Source organism: Adelges cooleyi, unplaced genomic scaffold, assembly GCF_023614345.1.
Source record: "Adelges cooleyi isolate 19-005CV unplaced genomic scaffold, UGA_ACOO_1.1 ACOO_flye_CR_arks_rails_tigmint_CR_PRNA_247, whole genome shotgun sequence".
In the NCBI taxonomy this organism is placed as follows: domain Eukaryota; kingdom Metazoa; phylum Arthropoda; class Insecta; order Hemiptera; family Adelgidae; genus Adelges; species Adelges cooleyi.
In genome coordinates, this window is record NW_026095912.1 from 5,942,265 (window position 1) to 5,963,117 (window position 20,853).

General features: G+C 33.4%; 1 protein-coding gene across 1 annotated transcript in view; it reads left to right on the forward strand.

Annotated features, from left to right (window-relative positions):
• The window catches only part of LOC126837106 (tyrosine-protein kinase receptor-like), a 167,467-nt gene extending 146,653 nt beyond the window's left edge, over positions 1–20,814 (forward strand). Inside the window, exons 8-26 of the mRNA XM_050570904.1 lie at positions 955–1,121; positions 1,536–1,630; positions 1,799–1,870; positions 4,871–4,918; positions 6,659–6,818; positions 8,139–8,286; positions 8,345–8,476; positions 10,107–10,263; positions 13,426–13,614; positions 14,356–14,607; positions 15,717–15,809; positions 15,898–16,090; positions 16,255–16,342; positions 16,422–16,712; positions 16,772–16,971; positions 17,063–17,164; positions 17,544–17,769; positions 18,250–18,842; positions 19,270–20,814. Coding sequence (XP_050426861.1) covers positions 955–1,121; positions 1,536–1,630; positions 1,799–1,870; positions 4,871–4,918; positions 6,659–6,818; positions 8,139–8,286; positions 8,345–8,476; positions 10,107–10,263; positions 13,426–13,614; positions 14,356–14,607; positions 15,717–15,809; positions 15,898–16,090; positions 16,255–16,342; positions 16,422–16,712; positions 16,772–16,971; positions 17,063–17,164; positions 17,544–17,769; positions 18,250–18,842; positions 19,270–19,459 — 3,396 coding nt within the window. The 3' untranslated portion in view covers positions 19,460–20,814. The remainder of the gene's footprint in view (positions 1–954; positions 1,122–1,535; positions 1,631–1,798; positions 1,871–4,870; positions 4,919–6,658; positions 6,819–8,138; positions 8,287–8,344; positions 8,477–10,106; positions 10,264–13,425; positions 13,615–14,355; positions 14,608–15,716; positions 15,810–15,897; positions 16,091–16,254; positions 16,343–16,421; positions 16,713–16,771; positions 16,972–17,062; positions 17,165–17,543; positions 17,770–18,249; positions 18,843–19,269) is intronic.
• Positions 20,815–20,853: the final 39 nt, after the last annotated feature.

The window sequence follows — 20,853 nt, forward strand, 5'->3', positions numbered from 1 at the left end:
AGATTTTAGTATTAAATATTGATTATTTAAGTTTGTACACTCTGAATAGAAAATAGCTTACCTGTTATCGTTAAAATAATATTCGGGACGACCTCGGTTAATGACAGTTTACTTTAGCCCATTAAACGGGATAGAACCCGTTAAAATAAAGACTATTTCGGATGAATTTATGTTCGAACAAAGGCCATTCGAGTTTAAATTTACTTCTTAAAGAAAAATGAAATGGTAAAACTGTTGCTGAATGTCAAGAGTATAATATAATGGGTAGGTATGCCGAGCTAACTTATATATATTTTTTATTTCTCAGTAAAATAGTCCCAAAGTTTTGCGCCGTCAATGCTAGGGCAATAAAAAAATAAAGTGTTCTAAAAGTTTCTTCGATGCGAGCAAATTAAAAAAAAAATAACCGATTCTGTGAGGTGCGGGTCAGGTATATTTTCTTAACGCATCCGACCGGATGTTAAACTTTTATTGTGCTTTTTGGAGAGTGTTCAAGAACGCGAGAAGAAAATGCATATATAAAGAAGAAAATGACTGGAAATAACGGTCCGTGAGTTCGTGCCTGACTTGATTTAGTCGATTCGACACTATAAAGTGCGATTTCTCGTTAAAGTTCTACCAACAAATATTTGAGTCTAAATAAAATTTCAAGCGTCAACGTCAAACTAAAACTGTAAATAATATTCACACCAACGTTAGTAAACACCATAAAATTTTATTTTAAACTCAGAACTCTTCCAAAATGTGATTATTAACAAATATAATCTAAGTGCACTTGAAAAAAAAAATCTTTTATCGACAATTCATTTTTTTTACTATAATACAAAGAATTTACAATCAAGTAGAGGATGATGGTGCATACGCGAATACGGAGTACATTTGAATAATGCTGATAGAATTATTTTTACTGTGCTTAGAATAATTGCTAAAATATGTTTTTATATTTTTACACAGATATCGTTTTTCTATCACAAATTCGGGTCGCATAGTGGATCGTTGGGACTGTACCTGGTAGAGACTCACGGTGAGGTAGACCGGATGCAACGGTTATGGTGGAGTTTTGGAAACTACGGAAACACTTGGCTTCGGACTGTTGTTTACTTGAAAAACATCACCACGAGGTAAAATATTAATTTCATAAAATATTCAACAAGGAGTGTTCGCAACATTTATTTTGTACAAACACATGAAAACCAAAGTAACAATGTAATTTGACCGTACGTTTGTTAACAATAAATTAATGTTACAAAATGAATATTATTGTTTTCGTGCTCGTGTGAAGTTCAAAAAGATTACAATCCCAAAACGGTTAACTGGCCCACACAAACATTGTGGTTGGTTTTATCTATTTGTAGTGTACCAAGGAAATGTTTCTCTCAACCATAATTATTATTGTGCTATTTATTTAGACGTTGCACGATTAAAAAATAAATATTTTCATCAAACCATTCCTATCAAATATAATACAAACACTGAGAGCTAATAGGACATACTATTATTATCAAACATAAATAATCATCTGTTTATGTTTTTAGCTATTACTTACAGTTCGAAGCCCGCAAGTTTATGTCACAAAAAGGCGATGTGGCCATAGACGACATAGCAATGAGCCCCAAGTGTTTTGGCTTAGGTATGTACATTAGTTGTAACAGAATATATATTCAAAGAAAGTAAATTATCAAAAAAATACATATTATAATATATACTGTCTTTTGAATATAAGTTTATTTGTTTTAAAATTAGAACTATTAATCAAAAAATGTTGTTATGAAAATTATGTGTATTTCGTTGTTTAAAGATGTCCCCAAAGAAGAACTGAAGGGCTACAAGTACGAAACCGCTGGTGTCAATGACACGAACACATACAACGGTAATATCTTTATTTTTGGTTTCTAATATTGTACTAATACACACCACTTTACAATAACAATAATTGAAAAATTCTGGTGAAATCAGTCCAAAATACGAAACTAACACTATCCAATAGAGTTTTCAACTAGAAACTAAAATCTGCCTTCAAAATTGCACTAGCACGTTAAGTTCTCGAGCAAAAAATCGATCACTAGCGTTTGTCAACGCTCGTGGAGTAATTTGTTTTGCCCCTCTATGGAAATTTACCTACTAGGTTAAAAAATATTTAATAAATGTATTTTTTTTTAGTGTTTTTAGGGGTTTTTAGGACGTTAACATTTTTTTTTCTAAGAAACTTAACGTGCTAAGACAATTTTGAAGGCAGATTTGAGTTCCTTGTTGAAAAAATCTATTGGATAGTGGAGTTTTTGACCACTTTATCGTACTGTGATAGACCTTTTCCGTATGGTTTCTTAAACTTTTGGATCAAAAATACATTAGGTCAAGTACTAGAATCGTAGTCGGTAACGAATTTTGGTCGAATGACATTAATTATCAAGAAGGTTTGACTCTTGGCCGCAACTGAGTAAATACTTAAAAGTTCTTAATTCGAGTGATCTATACTAAGAACGCATTCGATTAGACATATTGTCACAAAAGCCAATGCTAAGAGTTTCTTTTTAGACCATACTGAATAGTTAACCATACCTCGCAGTAATCAATTATTGTGGGTAATGGTTTTAGTTTATATTACTTAAATCACCCAACCGTGTATAGAGATGAAATGTTAATTAAATAACACAACTTATTTTCATCTTCAGGCCTAAGGTTGCCAACCAAACGAAACACAGTATTACAAAAGATATTTCAATTTTACTATGTAATTCATCGCATTTTGTTTAAAATTTTCCCTTTAGCCGAATAGTGAAATCCCGACTGAGTGTAATAGATCAAAAGTACTATAAAAAGGATCTTTTTCAGTCAGTATAGTTATCTATTTAAAATCAAATCAAAGGCCGCTATTATTAACTTAAGCTTTTTCGAACGTTGTTCTAATCTTATTCCTCATCGACAATCCGACACAAGTGTGTCTACTTCACTATTTATATCTTTCCATACAACTGTATCCACCATAATTATTCCTTATACCCAAAACTATAACATATTTTTACTTTTCATTCGGTAAGGTTATTTTTCTGAAGTTGCTTTTTTTTAATCGCCGCATTCAACACATTTTTTGATAATATTAAATGCCTTTCCTTATATCATTAACTAATAAAACATTAGCTGTCATGGGTAATGTTCCAGTTCAAGTGGCTCCTAATTAATCGCACTGGGGGCCCCTTGGTAGCTAACGCGTTAATTTTCTCAACCTTTTGATCCTGCATTATCCTTGGATTACTTATTTAGTATAATAATAATACTGTAATCCCTTTTTGAGCAGGTAATTGTGTAACGAGAGAAACTTCTAAGTCTTATAAGCCCACTGCCGGTAAAAATAAGCCATAAGATGTTAATAACGATTACTTATTTACCTTACTTTGGTTCAGGAGTGAACAGTTTGTGTACTGGAAGTTATTGGTTACTGTGATTGTGTGTATACATTATAATATCTTCTTACGTTGCGTCGCGTCTTGGACACTCAAGTGAACGGCTATAGTGCTTGTCTTTAATTTTAATAACACAGCCATTCAACTTAAAGGTTTACCACAAATTATTGAAATTGTGTAGTTATTAAAAATATAATTTAATAAAATATATTCGAGTTATTTAACAAAGTCACTGTAAATCATAAACCTACATCATGGCCAAGGTCAAACTGAACGTTCAATAAATTTGCATCCGGCGGCAATGTTCCCTAAAATCGACCAATCAGTGTGGGCAAGAAGAAATCGGGAATAACGGCTTCTGCTGCTTGTTTAAGTACCCATCTGCCGATAAATAAACCTCTATGAAATATATTATCGCTGCAAGTGACACCTTAAGGCATCGCGTCGCCCGCAAACTTCTTATTCTTAAAGGAAAAAAATTAAAGTTCCCCGAATCTCATCCTTAACTTGCGGGCTTGTATACTTGAAACGCATCACCGTTTTTCCATCCATACTTCAAGTTTTTTAATTAAAAGACAACATATAATTTAATAAAAATAATTTATCTAATATACTGCCTGCCCTAACCGTTCTGTCGTCGGAAAATTAATTTTAATCCCATCAGGTTAACCAAACAAAAACTAACAGTGGCCAGGCGGTTTCTCTCGAAAAATTATATTGTAAGGTTTCACCAACTTTAATAATACTATGTAGATGGTTTAGGTACATAAAATAAATTGCTTCCGGGTACGTAGTTTCGAGCTTTTGATAAGTTTCAATGATTGTTCGGTACATTTCAATTGTTTTTGAAATGAACTCTAAGCAAACATCAAACACGGTTTTACTCCCAGTTTAATACCGTTGATTATAATTATTAACATTTAAGTAATTTAATTATATAAAGAGTTTATTTTCTTAATCTGACCGACTCGAAAAAGCGTTACTTGTTTACATTTCCTTGAGACCAGCGACTACCGTCGCCTAATGAGAAAACCTGTCTGCATAATTTATGCAGCTTTCGAATATGTAGGTCAGCGTTTCATCCATGTTAAATAATTATTATTTCTTTTAACAACTTTTACAAACTATACAATGGTTTTTGGGTATGCCGATGAAGTTTCTTTCTCTGAACAACGGGCATCCTTTAAGGAGTTTTGTTTTTTTTTTAATCAATTTATTATAAGTTCAAATAATTATTTATTTACTCCTCGCGTATTTTTTGTATAACATTATTTGATCACAGTCCGGAAATTGCAACGATTGTATATATACAATCGTTGCAATCAGTTTGAGATAATATATTTTTATTAATATATTATTGTTAATATTAAACATAAGTATATGGATACCAACTTTATCACACACTACTTATATCTTCACTGTTATAATATTTATAATTTTATTGAAAACCGTTATTTGTATGTTCACAGTCACTCCATTGAAGATTCCCGTGCATCCGGATTTCATTAACAAAACCGGTGCGTACCAAAAATGGCATATTGTTCAAAAATATTATCGTACTTGTATGATATGAAACGTATCGATCCGGTATATTGTGTAATAGCTACAGTCATATGTCATGTAAAGTGAACAACTTTACTGTATGTAAATAAGGTGGAGCCCTAAAACCGTTTTGTAAAGTAAATCTGCTATAAACAGTCGAAGATATTTTTTTAGTTTTTCTTAACCTTTAGGTGGTTCGGTTAAGGCCGGTGTCACCCCGTAAGGTGATTGCACGTTTTCACACGGGCCTACACGTATAAATACTTAAGCTCAAAAATTCGGTTTGTCATATGAGGCGCATAAAATCTATTGATCATTCATCAAATTCGCCTGCCGCCCTCGACGTTCATTTATCTCTATTTCACGGGATATTAAACCACGTTGGCCATTATCCCGGTTGCTTTTATTTCGTTCATTTTTTTTTTTTTACAAACGAGGTAAGTATTTCTATATATTGGGCTTTTTAAACCTTAAAAAAAATATTATGCGGTGCCATAACAACAATGTGATAAAAAAAAACAATGTCACGTCGTGCGTCACTTGAAATCCGACACGCACAACGTCAGCATCTATAGCACATCATCTCTCATGCAAAATACGGTTGGGTTTCATTCTTTATGTCCATACCCTTTTGTTTGGCCCGTGTATAATTATTTCCGGGAAAAAAAGGCCAGGTCACCGTTGAAATTATATTCTTTAACCGCACAAAATGTGGACAACCACCTGTTGATAAAGATTTGTTCATAACCGTTTAGTCAGTTGTCTCATTAGCCAACCTTGGCGGCAAAATCACATAACCAATTGCCCTTCAGGTCTTTGGTCGTTTATTATACTTACCGGAGTGTCGGTCAGGCGTAGCAAACTGGGATTATTTTGTAGTGTCTGTAGCTAAAGATATAGTAGAGTGTAAGTGCAATGCGGACTTTTCCCAAGTAACACATGTTAAAAAGTCAACATAGTTAGGCGGGTTGTTTGCGTACAGTTGTTAGGCAATTCAGCAGAAGTAAAAAGAGTACAGCAAGCAATAAACGGCGTTAAGTTCGAGTAAAGCTATTGCGTTTTAATATATTTAAATATATATAATATATAATATATTTAGTACTTAATAGCGTTTAATTTTTTTCAAGACGAACAGTCGACGGTGTTTCTCATTGATGTTTTTCAAGTAATTGGAAAAATAATACTAGGAACACTCTGTGCTCTGATCATTTGTCCAAATTGTAGGAATAAATGAAAAGCGCTGGAAATCGTTTGTGTGATATTGAAAAGGAAAATATTATTATTTGTAAGGGGAAACGTGAAATAAATTACAAGTTTGGCGATTTCGCGATAGCAAGTCCAAAGATATATGTACATTGTAGCAAATAAATAAAATAAAATCTGTCAATATTGTACCGAACCAGTGGAAATATAATGTAAAACAATGAGATCGTGTAATATAAGTCATATAAATAGATAGCGCTAATAAAAAAAAACAAAATAAGACGTATGGCTTTAAAAAGTTGACAAAAGAATAGGAATATCATTTGTGTACAAATAAAACAAACTACTTTTTATCGACAAAATATTTATTCAAATGATAATAATATATTTGTTTTGCGGTAAATTGAATCGGCAAGATACCGGTTAAGTAAACGGGACAATTTTTTTAGAAAAATAAATACACAAGATTATCATCCTTAAGCATATATTTACGATTTTATTTTTTGTCGCAGTTTACAAATTTACCACTTGTGGTTCGAAGGGCAGATTGGGTCCTAGCAACAGATCCTGTGAAATAGCATACAACAACAGCACTTCTGCGGTCAACGTCATCAACGATACTTACATGGACGGTGTCCAAGTTTGGACCGTACCCGAAACTGGAGTTTACACGTAAGTACTGTTGTTATCCCATAAGAGTGGGATACGATCAGATATGGTCTTCATCTTTTATCGTATTTTCCATACATCACCCCATATATCTATTCATATCTCACACACCTCAACAACTAAAATAGAAATAAAATGAGATTTTTTTTCTAAGTAAACACATTAAAAATGATTAAATATGTACAGAGTATTGTGTAACTTTCGAGGAAAACTTCGAAAAAATACACTTCTCCAAAGTAAGCCAAAGGTAAAAAGCCTAAATAATCAAATAAAAACCACGTGGGACAGTGTTTGGTTAAGAAGCGAGTGAAGAAAGTAAAAGTTCTCGATAATCTTGTCCGATATTCGTTGGGCGCAAAGTAAAGTTTTAACTTTCCTTGTGCGAAAGGCAAATTTATCTAACCCAAGTTTCGCTTTTATTCTTAAACTTTGATAGGATCACCGTGGGTTTCACGTTGCGAACCGAAAAAATCTAAGACCGTCCCAAATATTGTATAGGCCTAGCAGATAAATAAATAAAATGTGAAGTAGCAAATGAAGAGTACAGGAAAAAACCAGCAGTCACTTTTTTCTAATCTAAGAAAAACATGTTTAAGTATTGCTAAAATATGTTTTAAAATGGTAAAGAAATACTTGAAACTTTTAAAAATATTGTATATTTTTGTTTATAATCGTGCTAAAAGTAAAGAACAGATTCGTTTTGTATCAAAACGAATTTTATAACAACAATTTGCCATTTTTAAAAAGTCACTTTGCTGGATTTTTCCCTGTACCCTTCAAATATAAAACGTTCACTTGAAAAATATTGGAGTAGGATGTCTCTGTTTTTTGATCTCTGTATGCCAGTCGTTAAATTGAAGCAAAAATTTTAGGGAAACAAATTTAGTTTAAAAATGTAATAAATGGTATACGTTACTATTTAAAAAGCTAAAGTTTATCAGATTTTTCATATAAATTATGCGGTTATATTTTTAAATTATGAATTAAAGTTGGGTGAACGATTAACTGTAAGAGTATAAAAAGGAATAATTTAAAACAATTTGTTATCTTCTAAGGTATTGACTGGTTCATAATTCATTATTAACCAATCATTCTGTACTTGAATTGTATTGAATATATCACCCTTTTATTTACGTTTAACAAAAACTGGCCCTCTGAATTAAATTAGTTTGAATATTAACGGTTTTTGTCTTGTTTAATCTTGATTATTATCGACCATGGCATAGTGGGGAGTAAAAAAACTGTATATGCCATTACATACATCCATATAAACAGCTGTAAAACAGTTACTGGTCTGTCTGATAACGCTGGGTCTGATTTTAGCGTCATCGCAAGCGGTGCTCGAGGAGGAAAAGGTGCCGACGGTATGGGCATATCCAAAGGAGCCACATCTATTGCCGTGGTCGAGATGGCTAAGAACCTACAGCTGCACATCCTGGTCGGTCAAGAGGGCGGAGACGCTTGCAAAAAGGTCAGTGGGAATTATTTTCGTCGACCAAACACTTAAGGTGTTTTTATTTTTAACGCAGGCCTACGAGAAGCACGACGGGGCTTGTCAACGCGAACAGTACTTCAGGACCGGCAACGCTCTCAGACAGTTGCACGACTTGCGGTTGCTTAACGGAGGCGGCGGTGGTGGCGGAGGATCGTTTGTTTTTACAGTTAAGTGCTAAACGTCCCAAGATCGTCGCCCGAAACCTCTTGTTTGTAAGACCTACGAGTATAGCCACCCCAAAAGGACACACTTGATGTGAATTCCGGTTCCATTGACCAACGCGATAATAAGTCTCAAGATGTGTTTTAATATTATATTATTAACATCAGCTGTCAATTTTTCGCACATTAAACATGTTTCCATGGCCAAATTTAAGAAATAGCTTGAAAGAATCCCATAATTATTGTGAATTAAATCTGTATCTGATTATAACGCACCGTTCCATACTAAACACAATTTGTTAAAAAATATTGTCACCAACAAAACGTACATCCATCGATCACAGGCTAATAATAATTGAATAGATACGATTGGAAACTATCGGTTACACGTCTTAACGGTTTTTTTTTTTGCTTTATCATTAAAATATAACCATTTTTGCAAATAAATGTAAAACTACCACTTGGGTATAGTTAAAATTACCAAATTCATTGTAGCTAGGTTTATTCGTTTTTTTTAATCTAATTAATTATACTTAAATAACAATTTCATGACCGCCAAATTGTAAATTATCAACCTTATGGTGAACGACACAGACCTACCGGTGAAAATTTCAAGCTACTCTTAACCCCGCAAAAAATGCCAAAACCGGTAACGCGATAAAAAAATATGTGCATTTTATATTATGTTAAGTGTTTTAGTTAGTCTCATAACTTTTTGGCGATCAGGTTGTTGGGTTTATTTTTATTTTTTTATCGTGACGTGGTTGCCAAGACGTTACGCGCTACTGTATAATATGTTGAGAATATTTATTAGAATGATGTAGTAAATTAGGAAAAAAATACCCATAAAATGCACGTGGCGTGAATAATAGTGTATTTTCTTAGAAAAAAAAATGGGATGCTCGCATAATAGTTGCCTGTTTTCCATTTTCTTTTGACTTGAAAATGAATTTTTCACGAGCACGTGGTACATCCATAGTCATGCGTTATCGTCTATAACCTCCTTACCCGACTATCGGCATGGGCACGTGTGTAACGCTTCTTTCTAATACCGTAAAATGAAAAATATATGCTAAAATATCTTAATTCGACATAATATTCAAAACAAAATATGTTGATGTATAGCCAATCAATGTTAAATTTTAGTTTAAAAAAAACTCTACACCTACCTAAGTGTTAGAAATGTATATTATGTTAATTGAATATCGACAAGTATAAAAAAAATGTATTTTAGTCCATTAAATATGAATTTATTTGCTCAGATGAATAAAAATAAATGTGAAAACATTATCTCGCGCGTTCGACCGAGAAAACATATTACAGTTAGCTGTTATGTAACCCCCTTTTGTATGGCCCCCTTAGAAAGATTTGTTATCTCCCATAATATTTATGTTGAACCACTTCCGTTTGCCTTGAAACTGTATCTACGGCGATAAATAATATCGTTTCAGAACACACAAGGCATGACCTAATTTAAAAATATAAAAATATCTGTAGGACGTTGTTAAAAAACGACGGTGACTTATTTCAGTATGAAGAATTCGAAATTAAATTAATATCGACATTTTTTTTTTTTTTGCACCGCTGCTTATTATTATTACTTATATACTAACATATTTTTATTCATATTTTCAGGGAACCCACGAAGACGGTTTTTTACCTTTGTTGATAGGATCCGGCGGAGGCGGTTTGGCCCATGGTCCTTTTAAGGACGACCGGAGCCAACACGGAAACGGAACCAACGATAGATTGCCGTCCATCACTGCACCAGCGTTTGGCGAGAACCCGGCAGGTTAGTGTTCATACACCCAAAGATAGAACAACTAATTTTGAGTTTTGATAAAATGAAAACAACCACTATAAATCAATCTAAATGTCGACTATTTTATGAAAAAAGTAATTCAATATAGTTTTCCAAGACATTCAGTTGTATCGGTTTTCAAATTTTTGGACATTTTGTATCAGAAAAATAACCAAAATATTATATCTAATATTCTTTAGTACTCATTTTTTAATTTTTTACCAAGTCCTTAATTTTTTCATAACATTTTCTTTATTACATCGGGTTTTGTGGTTACTACAGTATTACAGATTTCGCATAGTCTAGATCGTGAATAATTATACAGTGTTATAGAAATACCTGGAATCCTAAACAGTAACTATTTATCTTATAGAATAATGATTTCATCACAAGAGCTACAATATGTTTGAATATTTTCAAATATGTACAACATTATATTTTTGCATGAAACAATTTATAAATAGTACATGTAAACAAATAATATTTTGTTATTATTATTACAAATTGAATAATAATGACAATACACGAATTATTTTCATCTCATCAAATAAATATAACACTTGTAAATCATAATATTTTTTCATAGAACATAAGAAAAATGTTTTTATATTTTTGAACATCTGTGCCGGATGATATGCCTGATTTGAGCTTCACAGTTGAAATAATATTATTGTTTCAGTAGAACTTTCGCTAAAAGTACTACTACTTTATTCAGTTATTTAACCCAATATTTTATGTTTTTTATTTAGACAAATATTTTTTTTTAATTTACAATCTGGATGTAAGTATACAAAAAAAAATAATAAAATTTGATAAGTAATTACTGTTAACTTGACATGAATCATTTGACGGTAGAAGGAATCCAGTGATCCCACTCAATGCCCTTAATTTATAGTTTTAATTTATTAGGGAAGTAAGTAAGCGGTTTTTTAAAACAATTAAATATTAATAAAACTAAATAAATTTCATGAAGTCAGAAACGTTGGAATTCAGTAGCGAAAATTAAATAAAAATAATATGTTTTCTTGAGCATTTTTTTTGTTATTTTCGTTGAGTTTTCATATTAAAAATGTTACCACAAGTCTGTTAATGGAAAAAAAATTAGTACACCTAAATTGGGTTGTGGTCCTCGGACCCATTCCGTGTATTATTAAAATTTTTATCTAATTCTTATTTTCTAGTACCTCCATTATTTCTCATTATCAGTGTTCTATTTGACTAACGGCATCCGAACGAATGCAAACGATTTTTATCTTAACATCCGATGAGAACTGCTAGATGTCTATTTTTTTCTCGGTTCGTTCTGTGCCACTGGTTTTGCACAGCATTGTACGGAGAATTTCTTTCCTAGTCTTGTATGGTCGTCCCATTGTTGTCGGTGGGAGGGGGGCGGGGGTTCCGGAAGACGTTTTCAAAGTTCGACCGGTGTAGTGCAAAAAAGGCATTACAACACATATGGGTTGACCATCTGGAAATATTCCCGGCGTTTACCATGGACGGCTAAACGATAATTACGCCCGATCGAACATTTACAACTTTTCTGAACGGAAGTCGAATCGCTAATACCAGCATATAAAAGCCCGCGTAAAACGTCTAGTGACTGACATTTGCTGTTTAACCGACCACGGCGAAAAAAGAAAAAAAATATTGCCGGGATAAGTAATTCAATTGCACCCGGGACCTTAACTTAAAACCCGACTTTGACTCGATGAATTCCAACACTTAACAACCTTAACGTCTTAGAGGAATCTCTGAAATTCAAAGTTTGTAGGGATCACAGTTTAAGAATTCCTACGGTTTTGCAACCGCATCCGCAGTATTATTATGAACGAAAAAAAGTGAAATCACGTAGCTTGTTTATAAAATCGTTCTTCGAATTAATTAGCTACGTTTAAGACAACAATGGACAGTAAGTATTAACAGTACTAAGAGACAGAGCATTGCCAAAAAACTGTGTGTAATAGGACACGCGATTAATGTGAAACTTTAAAGATTTCTTACTTTTTCAACCTATATAATAGGGTATTCCTTATTTTTTAAACTATCAATTTAATGGGCTCACCCTCCAAATGTGTGTCTATACATAAAAAGAAATGCCTACAAAAAGTGATAGTTTAACCAAATAAATGTTAATTATCAATTTTGAAGGAAAGTAAATTATCTGGATATTGTAATTTAAAATATTTGTTCATAAGTATTCGCGTTTTAAAAGAAATTCATATTGGCTGCAATACAGAGCATTTTTTTTAATATTACCCAGTATTATGGTATTTGGTATGTGGAAAAATTGAACATTCTATAAATTTTAATTTAACATATTTAGCGTAGGATATAGTAATTATGATATAAAATATAATAAAATTATTAAATACAAATTTTAGCAGGCAGAAATATTCATTAATAGTGTAAAATACATTATACCATAACCTACCATCTAAGAGAGTATAACGTAGTACTACAGTACATTGCAAACATAATATTATATTTAGTATTTAAAAGTTCTTGTTTCTAATTGGTCGTTAAATACCGTATAATTTCGTGTTTAAAAAATCGATTATAGGCTGTAGATTTTCAGTAGCCAATTTAAAATTAAAATTCCCTACTAAAACCAAAGATATTTCTATGTATGGTAATAAATATAAATATCAAAAAATTGTTATGCTATTTATACTCTGGTATGGCTCAGTACATTATACCGCTATCAACATTTTTTATTAACAAATCCATTATTTTCTGGTAGGTTTTCATCAGGAACCATTATCACTGTAAGATGATTTTGTAAGAAATATCATAGAATAAAATATTAAAGTTGTTGTTTACATTGTTACGGAAAATCCAAAATTGTTTAAGTAACAAACATGTTTTAAAAAAATTTATCGTATATGTCAAATGATATTTGATTTAGATAAAACCTTATTTGAACTATTTATTTATACGAAAAAACAATGTAAATATTAGAGTATATAAACAATATTTGTAATCTAAGCTACTTTCTAATTATCCAATACGAGGACGCTTTATTAAAATATTATTTTTTATTGTTTTCATACATTATACTTCAAAAACTTACCCCAAAAAAAGTGGTGGACTTTAATTTAGTATTAGTCATACTTTAAGAGTATAAACACGTTTTCTCTTGTTCAACCATATAAGGTGCTGGTGGCGGTTGGGCACCAGGAAACTATTCGGACGAACAAAAATACACAGGAGCTTCGGTGCTGGAAGGCGGAGCGGTCGGTGGACTGGCGTGCTACAAGAGTCGAGGAAACATCAAGGGTGCCGGTGGCTTCGGCGGAGGAGGCGGTGGTTGTGTCGCCGGCGGTGGCGGTGGAGGCTACACGGGTAAGCCAATAATCGCTATGTTATTATTAAACACTATTCAGGTGTACCCTATGGTAAGCTTATGCAAACAATTTAATGCCACATCATCCGTTTCCCAGTGTGTACCTTGATTCACTTTAAGTGGGGTTTATCGAAAACCCGAAGAAAAAACAACAAACTGTATATTTGCCAGAAAAAAAAATTAGAAGAATTAGGCGAGGAGTAAACGCATCATTTTATAGAATTTTTATCAAATAAAATACATTAAGTATTTTCAGGCTTACCGTCGCAGTTTTGTATTTCCAAGGTTTTGTTAGGCACCGGAATGCCGGAATTTCCCATGAAAATTATTTCGGGGAAAAAAAAATTGCTATATTCCTTCAGTGTGAAAAAATTGGAAATTTGGAGAATTTACTAAAAAATCCGAATTACAAAATATATTTTTATTCGCTAAATTAAAATATAAGTACGTTTTAAACAACAATTTAATGTGAATGACAAACGTAAAATATTTTTAAAAATGCGACTATGGTATTTTTCATGTATGTCTAGAATGCATGTTAAATTAAACTGTTAGCCTTTACTTTTATATTTTATAAAAAAAAATGTGTAAATTTTTCCCAATTTGGCAACATCCTAGAAAACATGTATCTCAAATAGAAATTTCGCAAGGACGTCATATTTTACGGTTCTCGTGGCTTCAATCGTGGTTTTATCTGAATTATTTGACTAGGCCATTGGCGACACTGTGTTGTTTTTAAGGTGGACGAGCTTGGAGCAACAGTCAGACAAACGGCGAAGGGGGTTGGTCTTACTTGCCGGATCACAAGTATTTGTTCTACAGTGCCGTGTATCCGGGAAGCCACTATGGTCCAGGAGCCGTGACCATCATACCAGCGATCGTGGGCTGCGGATGCGCCTACCTATGCGTGGCCATCAACAAACTGCGCAACGCTGCAATGTGCATTTGTCCTATGGACTTCAGACTTGGGGCGGACGGCAAATCGTGTTCTTGTAAGTCGACGGATATTATGTGTTGAACCCTTTAGAGCTGGTAAAATAACAAAAGATACATACATTTAATAAGAAAACTAAATTTTCTCAAACGATCAATTTTTTGTTGAATATTGTTTTTTTAATAACGTTCGACAGATTTTTAATTTTGAAATAATTAAATCCACCATTCGGATAGAGTTGTTATAGGCCATAAAACTGTATTGGTTACTTATCTTAAAAATGTTATAATCTAATTAAAAATAATCGATTAGGTTTGCTAATTTTTTGTTGTTCTTGATAATTATTTAGCAAAAAATGTTAGATTAAAAGCAGGTAGGTTCAGAATATAAGTTACTAGCCTAAAAGTTCTGTCATACTTGACAATATAAATTAATTTTCGTAATAGGTCACAAACTTGTGGCGAACTCTCGCCGACTCGTCGACTAAACTTGAGGTTTTCGTTCTTGATGACAGAGAGAACCACCGTGCATAAAAATGTTTACATAATAAAATAATACTGATAGTAAATGCATTTATGTAGTATTTTATGCCGTTACCAGACTTGACGATGATTTATTATTATTATTTATCATAAGAAAAATATACACACAAAATATTATATATAATTAATTGCCAAAATTTGCAGTTAATGTAACAAAGTTGCAATAATTTTTTAAAAAATCTATTTGTTCCGTTCAGAGGTAGAACTGAAGAATTAATAACGTTTTAAAACAATATAACCAATTATGTTTTTAATCTCTGTCAAATACAGGATCAGGCCAAATAGTATGTTCTTATAAAAAAAGTCATTAGCTGTACCTAATTTATAGTTGTTTCGAAAGTTTTCGATATTAGTGAAAAACACTATTGCCACTAAACCCTTGCCCATCGGAATAGATTATCTAAATTAAATATAGAGATATTTTGCTTTATCGTAAAATTTTATAAAAATCTTTAATAATCTTTTTTAATTCTAACCACTTCGAATTTAAAATTAAATAACTGTACAATGTGGTTTTGATATTCTTTAACGTTACTCTGTATTGTTCACGTCTTACCGTTGGTCATACATGTTAAGCCAATCTAGTTGTGCACATTTGCTTAATAAATAATAATATATTTTGCAGACCAATCGGCTGAAACGAATAAAATCATAATTCTTATCACCGGAAGCGTTTTTACTGTCGTTATAATTTGTATTATCATGGGACTTTGTATGTGTGAGTACCAGTAAATAATTATTGCGGAAGTCGTATAGCACATTTCAGAATGGTAATAGTGTTGTTGATATTGTGTTTTTTTTTCTAGACCGCAATTATAGGAAACGAAAAGAGCGCAAAGAGACCGTCCAAATACTCCAGAACGGTATTCTCAGCTACAGCATGAACTCCAGAAGTCGTAACGGCGACATGGAAATCAATCCTATTTACGATTTTAACGGCCGCACTGTGTCGACAGACGATTTGCCCAGGATTGCTCGTGAAGACCTTCGGATACTCAGGTAAGATACTAGGTTTGATCGACAAATATATCTATGGAAATTGTACCAGTTGAGCACTCGGTTTCATAAATCAATAGACATCAGACCTAGGGTAACGAATAACCGAATGCATTACTAAATATTTGATCCAATATTAAAATATTTGACAATTGTTGAATTTACAGATCCATTGGCGAGGGAGCGTTTGGAATCGTTTACCGTGGATATTACCGGAAATCCGGTGAATCTAAGGACATTAGAGTCGCGATAAAGGTAAAGTCCGCTTAAATAGTTAACAACGCCTTTTACAAAACGTAGAGGGTTATATTGTATAACTTGCTCGCCGTTGCAGACGTTACAACCGAAAAAAGACATGACCAACATCGATCTGAAATTCGACGATGACGCGGCTCAAGCCAATCCCGAGTTATTGGCGGAGGAAAAGAAGCGCAAAGAACAAAAGGAAGAACTTGAGAGCATCCGGAGTTTCTTGGCCGAGGCGGTAATCATGAGTCAGTTCAAGCATCCGAACATTGTCAAGTTCATAGGCATCACGTTTGAAAAGAACTACAGGTTCATCGTGACGGAATTCTTGGCCGGCGGCGACCTGAAGGAGTTTTTGAGGAAAAATCGTCCTTCGGTGGTAAATATATAATTAGAAAAATTCGAATTTCTTATAACACAACCTCGTGGCGTTTGCAGCAAAACAAAGACACGATTGTTGATCTCAGCATGAAAGACCTGTTGAAAATTGCGTTGGACATCGCCAAGGGATGCAGATACTTGGAAAAATTGCATTTCATACACAGGGACATTGCCGCCAGAAACTGCTTGTTGTCTTCGACCAGCCGAAGAAGAGTGACGAAAATAGCCGACTTTGGCATGTCCAGAGACGTTTACAGGTAAGCGCGAAATACATTTGCACTCATTTGCTTGTCGTTTCGTTCCAATAGCAGAACAATAACTTATTAAAACGACTTTTCATACTTGCAGAAGTGATTACTACAAAAAAGACGGACAAGCCATGCTGCCAATAAAATGGATGCCTACAGAAGCTTTGGTGGACGGCGTTTTTAACTCAAAAACCGACATATGGTTAGTGCAACAAGCGTTTGAAACGCGATCAAGTTTATTAAGTTTGTATTTCAAAATAATTTGTTCTACATTTCTCGTGTAACTCGAACCGTTCAAATTACATTGTTTTCCTAACTAGAAAAAATATTTTCTTCTTTACCACCAAACATTCTTTTGTTGCTTTGAAATTCGAACCGCACAAAGATCCCTGTTAAAAGTATTTTTTAGTTTTTTTCATAGACTTAGATGATTGAGAAAAAAGTTTTCTACCGCAACTTCACATTAAAAAACTTGTAAACGGATACAAACTTTATGTGAAACATAACACTATGCTCACACAACAATATAGAGTTTTTTCTCTCTAATTTAGTGATTTTTTTTTAACTTAATCAATTTTTAGGTCGTTTGGCATAACTTTATGGGAGATACTGACGTTCGGTTCACTTCCTTATCCCGGGATGACAAACAAAGAGACCATGAACTACGTATTGCGAGGCGGGCGTTTGTCTAGACCAGGAACCTGCCCGGAGCCTGTTTTTAAACTTATGTGCATTTGCTGGAGGACGAATCCAGGAAGCAGACCAACGTTTGAGACAATACTAAAACGAATCCGACTGTTTATGCAAGTGAGTAATCTGTGGCACATATTACCTCATCAATAAGAACAAAACAATTTCATCCTATCAAGTTACTACTAGAGTTTATTTTATGGGGTCATTCTCGACGCTATGAGATGGTACTAATTTTACAATGATGTTAAATTTTTGACATAAATATATCTTATGACAATGGGGTCCGTCGAAAAATTTTGAAGAGGAGGAGAGTAGAAGATAAGAGGGGAAGGGAAAGTGAGGAGACGGGAAAAGTAGGTAGACGCGGAGAAGACAAGAATGGGGGAGGGTGTAAGAGACGAGGAGATCATTAATAAAAGAATCAGCTGATAAGATATGATTGAGGACAATGTACATGAACCTTCTTATGGGTATTACATTAAGACATATTATTCACAGTCCAATGTTTTTACTTCAAGGGCCAACCAAAAAACGAATTGTTTTTTAACAAATTATTATATAAAATGATTATTTTTTTTTAAATTTCGTGTTTAGGATCCGACCATAATCAATTTTAAGCAACCAGTAGTAGGCAGACAAAAGGCGCCATTACCTTACCGCGCTATCCACCCGGAACCAGACGAGGCGAGTGGATCTTTAAACGGAGCAGAACTTAGAGCAGAAATTATGGGCGGTGACGGCGAAGAGCATCAGTACATTACCCCATTGCCTGCTGACGACCTGTTTGATGAAGAGAATGCTGGGCTGATGAGAAACGCAGAGAGGTTCGGTAGACGTTACAGTGATCCTATGCTGGTGGACGACGGTCACAATTTCATAGAAGATGACGACGATGACGACGAAGACGACGACCGTGACGGCGATGCTGAAGGCGTGGGCGAGGAAGACGATGGGGCATGTGCGTTTGGAGGAGAAGGACATAAGGACGACGACGATGAAATGGAGGAAAGTGACGTAGAAGAAGAGGAAGAAGACGACGACGAAGACGATAACGCCGAGGAGATCTTCTTGGAAGCAGACCGCAGGCGATTGGACAAGGAACCGAACGACTACTTAGGTGCACAGGCTCCTAACACTTACCCGAAAACTGTCATCAGCAACGGTGCCGTCCCGTCTTATAACTGGAAGTAAGTGAAACAAGGGCAACACAGAAAATAAAAAAAATTGGAAATTATAATGTAGAGCGGTAGTGTCGCACTTAACTGAAAAATATCACAATTACTACTCGACACGTTTGTATCTAGGAGTGGAGTTATCCAGATCAATGATGATTTTAAGTTATATATACGTTTCATTAGACTTCACATTTTTTTCTATACATCATTGTATAGTACCTCTAAATTAATACTTAATAACTAAAACAAAATACAACACAATCATTTTACAACCCCCACTGTCCGTTGAATTATTTTTTTATTTGAATTTTTTTTTTTAAGATATGTTTTGCTGATAATATAAGATAATATAAAGCATCAATAGTCAATTTTAAGAATCTATATGGTTTTATTTTCTTATCATGGTGCATTTTTAATACTGTGTCGTTATGCATTACAGCCGGTTCAAAGAAACAAGTTTCATCAGCATGAAAGAACCGGTAAGTCGACCGCCACGAGTGGAAGGGGAAGTTCCAAATTACAGAAGAAGGAGATCGTTTTCCGAACTCGAGGACAACCGCTCTTATCCGTACACAGTGTCGGGTCAAGTCAGTTACAACGAGGCCCATGACGGACAAATAAGGTGCTGACACGAAGAAACTGGGACTATGGTAGTCGAGTCCCTGGAAATGATATAAGCATTTTTTTTGTCCTTTCAATAAGTCAACATTGGTCATTCACTCATGTGTCGTATTGAAGTACATGCCAGGACACGTTAAACGTGTCCTTTTAATGCGTTTTTTCCTTGTCATATAATTTGCAAATATTAATATGTATAAAATGTACCTATCGTAATAGTAGTAAATCTAATTATAAATATAGTAAAAAAAAAGCACCCGGAAACGACTAAAATGGTATAATTTTGTGGCTATATGTTTCATATAGACAGGATAGGATTCGCAGATAAGCATTGAGGATTCGGTTTTTCTGCGTCTATAAATTTAATTTATTTAGTCAGTCGACCACTTATTGCTATTGCAGTTAGTTCATGGAAAAAAACGTGTGGCAATCCGTTTAAGTATAAGTATTCGAGGTTTATATTGATTATAAAAATACGGTGTGAACCAAATAAACAGCTTTTGCTTTTATCAAATCCCTACATTCGAATATTCGATAATGCGAATACTGGGCATGACTACATGTAGTAGGCTTGCAAATACGAATTGTGTAATTGTGTTGGATTATACCTAAACTGCAATATAATACAAATGTTGAGTGTTTTTTTTTATAAAACGATACATTGAAACAATGTGATATAGCAGTTAAGTATTGTATTATTTTGAAAATAATAAATTATACAATATTTAATTTTACAAGAATAATATTTATATCGGTTTATTTTTAACGTCATACGAGCTGCTCAAAACATTGTAATTATTATAGAATCATTCAGCCAAACGTTAAAAAACAATTTTTTTTTTTAATATTTGACAAGCGGATAATTTATGATAAGTAGTTAAATATGTTTAGACAATCTCTAGCGTTTAACTATGTAAAGTGTAGTACAAGTTATACAAAATATAGTTGTTTTGAAAACCGGGATAGGTTACACTTATTCTCTTTGCCGTTCCACATGATACGGACCTTAGAAATATATGCAAATTTGTATGGGTTAAAATAAACCACAAATCAATATTATATTGTGTTTATTTACAATGTAAATTATAATGGGTACGATTGCGCAGTAATGCGTTTTGATGTTCTAGTAATTTTTAATAATAGTATACAGCCCAAAATTTGTATCTTCCACGGTTTGTCCTTAAGTTTATACTTAGCTATGCCCCTGGTAGTAATTGGTTGTGTGATTAAAGTTATAATCTAATGGTAGTTTCTTAAAATTAATAGTTTAATTTATTAAACTTACATAAAAAGAACTAAAAAAGTACCGTTTTCTACTCTAATAATAAAATAGTCTAAATGAATGATTAAATATAGGTATTTTAATTAAGTTTATTTACAAATGAGTTTAAATTTTGTTTTTTAT